We start from the raw sequence: 8,294 nt of genomic DNA, 5'->3' as shown, positions 1-8,294 counted from the left end.
TGTGGATACTGCTACCTGGATGTTCCCTACAATTAAATACTTAGCATGAATGTTATACTGAACATTGATCATGACAACTGTTTAAACTTGTACTTCAAAGATGAAAATTACTGATACATACTGAGAGGGAAGGAAGGGGGAAAAAAAAAAAAATTACCATGTAATAAAGATGAGCTGCTGTTCTGGGGTCTGCAGGAGGATAAGGTGGTGGATATGGAGGCTGGTAAGCATCATAAGGATGTCTATAGTAGTAGTAAGGGTTCTGGGGTGGACCAAAGGTATCCTGAGGAGTTTGAGGCAGGGATGGACGCTGCAGGTCTTGCTGCACATTTGGCATGACTGACTGACTGGTGGTGGTAGAAGGGGCTGTGGAAGTCGGAGCACCTGATGGCTGTCCAGACGCTGGTTGCTTATCAGGGCTCGTCTGATCATACCTTGTTGTCAGCTGTGCTGAACTTGCCTCTTGGGGACCCGCAGGTGGAGGATGGTTACTCAGCACCTGGTTCTCACACTGCTGTGATGCCTGCATGGCTTTAGTCCCTGCAGCAATCTGGTAGTTTGAAGGAACTGAGGACTGCCCAGATGTTGGTTGCTGCACATGAGCTGCTTGCATTTGTGGCTGAGATGGCAATGCTCCCTGCGCAGCTCTGTCTGATACAGCCTGATGCTGTACATCTTTTGTCACCTGTTGGTAGAAATGTTGTTTGTCATGCATCTCAGGACCCACCTGACCAGCAACACCAGCTGACTGTTGAGGATACACTGGACCACCAGAAAGTGACTGATTATGCACCTGTACAGAATTACTTGCACTGTTTTTCTCCAACATCCGTGATACTGTGAAGTCGAGCACTCCAGCAGCTTCTTCTTTGCTATTTGAATGATTTGCAGAATTATTAGCCTGTACTACAGAATTAACAGGGGAGACTAGTGCACTTGCACTTCCACTGGGGAGATTCGTCCCAGGAGAAACGGATGAGTTAGACCCTGGCTTGCTAGCAAATTCAGGAACAAAACCTTCCATATTAACATTCTTTTGCCCTTCTGGAGTCAAATTAAGTGAAGTTTTCATAGGCAAGTTTGCAGGCTGATTAGAAGCAGTATCAGAGGAATTAACAGGGCTCTGTAATAAATTATGTTTTAACAGATTAGTATTTGGAAGTGCATTAACCAAGAGAGATCCAACTTGCATCACAGGTAACGGCACGTTTTCCCCAGAAATGATCCCACCAGCATGTGAAGTTTGGGGACCCATTGCAGGCTTGTCCCCAACTCCAGAGTCCTTCATTGGCTGATTGTTTTCATTGCTGCTTAGCTGATTAGATAGAGAAATAGAAAAATTAATTGGCTGAGCCAAGTTATAGCTTTGATTAGGCTGAGCAATCAGGATAGGCTGATTTTGCAAAGACTCTGTAGGTGGAGAAGACAACAAACTTGCATAACCAGAACTTGCCTGAGACTGAAGTGCCTCCTCTTCTCCCATTTTGGGAGGATTCTCAAGATTTTCAGAGGATATATTTCCATCTTGGGAAAGCTGCACAGCAATAGTCCCTGGTTTACTGGGCTGCTGATTAGACAGGCCTTCTTCTGGTGGCTGAATGACTTCTACAGTTTGTTTCGCAGGTACGTACACTGCAGGAGCAGCAGGAGCTAGAAGAACATTCCCCCCAAAATTAGGTAACTCATTATGAGCCCACAAAGTTGTTGCTGGGCTATCGCACTTCTTAACTGCTCCCTGAGCTCTTGTTGAGGACCTTCTCTCAGATACTGATTGTATGTTTTCCATAACAGGTCCAGGGTGCAACATGTTTCCAGCTTCACCAGCGACTGAAAGAGGCAGTGGGTGTACCTGAGGCATGAAAATAGTTTCCAGGTTATCTGGTGGCTGTTCAAGATTGCCTGGGGATGCAGCTGGCACAGCTGTATTCTTCCTGATATTCTTTTGGTTTGAGTGGTTCTCTCTTAATTCAACCACCATCTTTGCTTGGTCAATCTCTGCAGGTTTTATACCAACTCCATGGGACCTCACAGGTTCGAAAGAACTATTTGCACTTGTCTGAAATACTCCTGTAGGCTTAGGAGGACTTGGAGTTGGAGGCTGGGATAGATTACCATGGTAGTTCTTGCCCAGGTTTAGCTCACTTGAATCGCCTCCCAAAGGAGAGGAGTCAATCTGTTTAAAGAAGCTAGCAGAAGATTCTTCATCAGGCTTCCCACTTTCTTGCTGAATAAATGTACCAACTTGCTCTTGAGGTCTTGCTGAGCTAGAAGCGCTCCTATGGCTAACGTTGCTATAGTTTGAAGATACACTATCTGGTCGGACAGGATGAGGTAATGAATCAGGTGCCTCCAAATTTGGTCCTCCTTCAGCATGGCTCACAACAGCATTCTTTGGAAGCATCTGACCTGGAAAGGATCCATATCTGTACAGATCAGGACCAGCAGCAGGGGATGAAGTGCTGACATTCTGTGGTTCATTTGGCAGCACTTCTTGATTCTGAATGCACTCCAGGTTCTCAACATTTTCATATTGAGACCCACCATTCCCAGACATGTCACCTATACGTGCCTTGTCATCGCTAACAAACATGGAGTGCTTAGTGACCTGTGTCTCCTGCTGACTTACAATTTTAGAAAAGTACTGGACATCCATTCCTTTTTGTACCATCTCATTGGCTGAACCTGTACCAATCTGTGCCTGAGAGAGAGCATTAGTTGCAACCCGCTGAGGATGCATTGGCTGGTGATATAAGGATGCCAAATTTGGCTGACAAGCATCAAACTCTGTTTTCTCAACTATGTAATTTTTTTCAGATGTAAGTATTTCCTCATTTTCTGCCTCATCCCCTTTGAAAAACATGGAGAGAGTTCCTGAATCTCGATCTGTGGGAACGGGTCTATTTGATGTTTCAGACATATCTGGAGACTGGTTTTTGGGGTTATTTTCCTGAGCTGTGGGAATGACAAAACTGGAGTCTTGCAACGGTGGCTGTGGGTAAAACTGTTCCTGGTATGGTTGACTTAACCAAGTGTTGGTGATTTCTGTGTTCTGCCTAAACATATTTCCAGGCTGGATGCTGTTCATGTGGTGACTGCTATTTGCAGAGCCATTTTTCCCATTCTTTTCACAACCAACAGATAAAGGCGCTTGCACGGTATTTTGTGGAATACCTTGGTGTACAGGACCCTGCTGTACATTTGTCTGTGGGGGAGGATGAGAAGTGCTAACAGAAGACTGAGAAATGTTATGAACGTCAATCTGAGAAGACAGCTCAGGATAGGGCACAAAACTTTGAACTGGAGACTGCAGGTTACCTTGAACAGGCCTCCACTGAGACACAGGCTGCTGAGGAGGTGGAGGGAAGACTGCTGTTGCACTGGGCCCCGAAGGAACATCATTTGAATCTCTACTAACATTTTGTCTACCTCCAGGTTTGTTTGATGCAGACACCATTCCAGGATGCACACTGAAAGAGTTTTCAACTGCTGCTCCTGTATTATAATGCAATGGTACTGCAGGCCCATGGAGTCCAAGCTCTGCATTTGGATGCACTTCTGTCGTACTATTTATAACATATCCTGGGGACGGTGAAGGAATTGGAACATTAGAAAATGTACTGGTATTTATTCCTGCTTGAGACACAGGAGCTGATAAAGACGTATGTAGTCCATGAGGATTGTCCCCTGCACGTGACGGTGAAGTATGCATGATAGCTGGCTGTGGAAACACTGCTGTGGAAGAACTTTGCATAACCAATGCATTGCCCTTGGATGGATTATCTAAAGGGGAACCTTGTGGAGTTTGTCTGCCAAATGCAAATGGGTCTGTCACAGGCTGCACTGGGGCAGCTGTTGCATTTGCTCGTTTACTGAGCGAGCTGTTTCTCCAGTACATGTTCCGAGCAATGCCTGCAGGAGGTGGAGCTGCCGCTCCTGCTGGAACAGTCTGTGGAGGCTGCTGCATGATGGCCTTCTAGCAGGGTCAGATGCTAGATGACAAACTAGTAGTGGATGCCGTAGACAGACTCCTTCTTCTGCCCTGTTAAGGTAAAACAGATGACAAGTCAGTTTCCTTTCTCACAATGCATGCAGCACTTAAGCAATTTTTATTTTAGAAACAAAATTACTCAAAGAATTTAAGTGGAAAATATCTCTCTTTTCTCCAGAATGCGTAAGAAATTTACACATTGCATTGTATTTCTAAATCCAAGTCCAGTATTAATGAAGTTTAATGCTGCGTGGTAACAATGCACGTTATTTAACAACTGTATTAACAGCTCCAAATAAGACTAATTAAACACAGTTCAGACCTGTACAAATGTTAAAATCTCAGACTGTTAAAGCACCAATGGTATTATACTGTTACATTCCCCCACATTTGTTTTAAGCAGAGGTATGCATCATAGACAAGATACAGCAGCAGTCAGCCTACAACAGAACCTGCAAGCGCTATGGCAAGCTCAATTTAACGATAAAGAGTTGAGAAATTATTGTCTAACTCTAATTCTGTTAGAGATGATCTTCAGCTCTGTTGCTAAATGTGAATGGACCTTTTTACAGGTAAGATGACATGCAAGCATCTCAAGAAAGAATCCATCAAATGTTATTCCTTGCAACAGAACATGGTCCATTTTTGTTTTAATAAAGAAAACATTGTGTAGGACAGTGTAGTGTTACTTATTTTGAGAAAGGCAACTAGGTTTTCATCAAAAAGATTCTCTCTTCTATGTGAATGCTGCGTAATAGTAAAACTGCATTTAAGAATATACAAGACAATCTACTCCCCCCACATATTAATTAATCAATGGTCTCACTTTAACACTAGTGGGACTTTGACACAGTATCAGAATTACAGCTATATTTTGGGGTGGAAAGGACAGGCACAGAAGCATTCCAACTCTGCCAGCAAGAACCCCCAAAAATACCAGTTAGGAATGTGGTACACAGGAAGTTCCATAAATTAATCAGGAACATTATTTTTCAGTTTTACTACCCCTTAACAATCTGGGGAGAAGGGAAGCTGACCAAACTAGACTACATTATTTGTCCAGTGCAGCTCAGTGAAGCTTTAGCAACACTTGACAGTCTTGTTTTCTAACGGTACACAACAAATATGGTTTACATCATGTACAGTGAAGTACCCACAGCAATTGTTTCATACCAGATACTCTTCTGTTTATAGAAGACAGACAAAATCTGTGCAATTTCTAGATGATTTGTGTTTTGGTTTGTGGGGTTTTGTTTTGTTTTGGTTGGTTTTTTTGTTTTGGTTTTTGTTTTTTTTTTTTGTTTTTGTTTTTTTTAAGGTTCAGCATCTTGTCAGTAAGACGAAGAAAACAGAAAGCCAGAAAAGTCAGATGTTTGTAGTCGAGCCAAAATTTTAATAGCTATAGAGAAGTCCAAATACAGAACACCTCTAAAAAATACACATTGAGTAAACACTGCATAACCAGACATATTCCAAAGATTTATAACTAAAAAATTCCAATTAAAAGCATACAGATCGGTACCACAGCATGATCTATACAGACTTTATCAGACATCAGTACAACTTACCCTAGGGAAAACTCTCTTCTACTCATCACTGCAGAATCCAACAGTCCTATCTATAATCCACGTCCCTCTTTCAGAGCGCCTGAAGTACCAGTCATCAGAGAGAAAGTCTCTCCGTTTCTCCCCCATATCCTTTTCACAGCCATACCCTAAGACCTCGTAAATTTGTTAAAATTTGTGTTTTGTTAAAATGGGAAAGAGACCAGAAACCGACTTCAACAAAAGAGCATTAAATAGAAAGTGTCATTAGTTTCATGCATTACTTGCATTTTCAAGTCTTCCACATGTTTTCTAAAACACAGCTGCCTGTTGAATTCCTATCAAGGGAACACTTACAAAAAAGTTTTAGAGCTTTGCCATCTTTTCTCCTATTATGATACCAAGGTGAAGATTTCCAGCTGGCCACGCTTACTGCCAGCCATCTTCGGAGGAAACCCTGCCTAAACATCTGCCTCAGTTTCCACATGCTGACGAAACCCCAGGCTGTTCTGGACATTCCCATTTATTTTTCATCATGTTCTTTACTGTACTAACCTAACTGCAAAACCTCCTCCCTTCCCTCCAAATAAACTAGTATTTTTATGCAACGTATTGCAAAGTGGGGAGGAAAAAAAAGCTAATTAAAACATCTGCCAAGACAGTTACCTTCTGGAAAGCACTAACTTCACTGAACAAAATGTTGATATCTACCCAGCAGTTCTGTTCTTAACAGAAAAGTTGTTTCTGAAACACAGTTGAGCACAAAAGCCAACTGTTTTTACAACTTAACCACTTCCAAATTTCTAACGTGGACTTCACTCCTTACAGTGTCTTATCAGATGAACACAAAGAAAAAAAATCCTAATACTTCACCACATTTTTGTAACAACCAGTACCAGTAATTAGCTAATTAAAATGAGTGTAGAGTTCTACTTTAAAGCACTGGCTTGCCATTCCTAGAACAAAATCTCTAATGTTGCATTACAGAAGTTCAATACGAGGGTATCGGATTCCTTACAGAAGGAAAGTTAATATTAACAGACTGCACACAGTAGTAAAAGCATGCAAGATTTGAAGAATTAAGTTCAAATAAAACGAACATGCCCATGTCAGGTAATTTGAAGAGAAGACAGCAACTCGGTGATACTGACCCTCCCTGCCCCCAATCCAGTATTAACAGGAATGCTGACTTTAAGAAATTTATAAATTAGAAATAACTATGTAAGTTAAGAGCAATCCATCTCTGCTTTATTTAGTTTGGAGATCCTCAACTTTCAGCAGGCTTATTAAGTAGATAGTGAGGATCAGTCTGCTAAACATTAGTCACCAGAAATAACAATCGCAGAAGGTGTTTCCAGATGTGCCAAGAAAATGGTACCAAAGATTGGGGGGTTTTTAAGAGACTAAAACTAAAACTACCAAACTACCCTCTAGACAAGGCCATCAATAAATTTCACCTGATGAGCTCTATAGCCATGATTTGTTTTAAACTCCTCTGTGAAAATTTATCTACATGAAGGAATAATTTACTTGGGGGGAATTAATTTAACTCTATCTCCAAGGGACATAAGCTAAACAAGTATGCCTACAAAGCAGGTTACAGAGTACTAATACTAATTCTCATGTGCCCCTATATCTATACACATACATGTGTTCGCACACACATGTGCATGTACCAAACAATAAATAACATGTTCACATACATAGATTCCTAAGAATGAGAACAAAGTGAATTAAAAAAAACACACTGCCGTCTCAAAGACAAGAATAGCTGGAAAATGAGATCCGCAGCTTTAAAATCAGTATCTGGGACACTAGTCTTTCAGATTTTTTTTTCTATGTAGACAGACGCACACATGCGGATGGCACTCAGACTGAACACATTCTACACCTTTAGTACTCTTGATAGCTTCCTACCAGCTTTCTCGTAAATGGCAACCATAGTTACAAACATTATTCAGTGAAAATGTAGTGACAGGACAAGGGGTATTGTCTTTAAACTGAAAGAGGGAAGATTCAGATTAGATATAAGGAAGAAATTCTTCACCGTGAGGGTGGTGAGGCACTGGCACAGGTTGCCCGGAGAAGCTGTGGCTGCCCCATCCCTGGAAGTGTTCAAGGCCAGGTTGGATGGGGCCGTGAGCAACCTGGTCTGGTGGAAGGTGTCCCTGCCCAGGGCAGGGGAGTTGGAACTAGATAAGCTTTAAGGTCCCTTCCAAACCAAACCATTCTGTGATTCTATAAAAAAGAGCTCTTTGGGAATCAAAAGCACAGAGCTCAATATCATTCATAGACAGCAGCACCACAGAACATTCCTATTTGTTTTGTAAAGAAAAGTGACTACCAGGTCATTATACCAGCAGGTCCCGACACTTTCAGGCAACTGTTCTACTGAGTCAGCACCAGTTGTTACTGCAATAGAGCACAGACCTATGACACTTGACAAGTCGAAAAAATAACTCTGAGTTGCAAGAAGTACTGCGTCTCATCAAAGGAAAGACACGATAACAAATGTCAGGCAATAGTTTTAACCGCAGGATCTTTTTCTCTCCCCCACCCCATGAAGTATTATTCGGAACGCCTGCAGCGAGTGCGCCTGTCCCACCGCGGCACTCGAGGCGACCCAGAACAACCCAAATCCTGCAGGAAAGACGCCTCGGCAGCACAGCCCCGCTGACTGCGGCACTGTTACACCGCTTCGCCCCTCCTTGCGGAATCACAGCCTGCCCCAATCGGGACCAGTGGCCGAGTCCCGGGACTGC

General features: G+C 42.4%; 1 protein-coding gene across 1 annotated transcript in view; it reads right to left on the bottom strand.

Annotated features, from left to right (window-relative positions):
• SEC16A (SEC16 homolog A (S. cerevisiae)) overlaps window positions 1-3,964 on the bottom strand; it is a 25,723-nt gene extending 21,759 nt beyond the window's left edge. Inside the window, 1 exon segment of the mRNA XM_009699728.1 lies at window positions 158-3,964. Within this exon segment, the coding sequence (XP_009698030.1) occupies window positions 158-3,964 (3,807 nt within the window).
• Between the last annotated feature and the right edge of the window lie 4,330 nt (window positions 3,965-8,294).

The sequence above is a fragment of the Cariama cristata genome, unplaced genomic scaffold (genome assembly GCF_000690535.1).
Source record: "Cariama cristata isolate BGI_N322 unplaced genomic scaffold, ASM69053v1 scaffold21864, whole genome shotgun sequence".
Lineage (NCBI taxonomy): Eukaryota > Metazoa > Chordata > Aves > Cariamiformes > Cariamidae > Cariama > Cariama cristata.
Note: the sequence above shows the minus strand (reverse complement) of the source record. Positions and strands in the feature narration are given on the sequence as shown.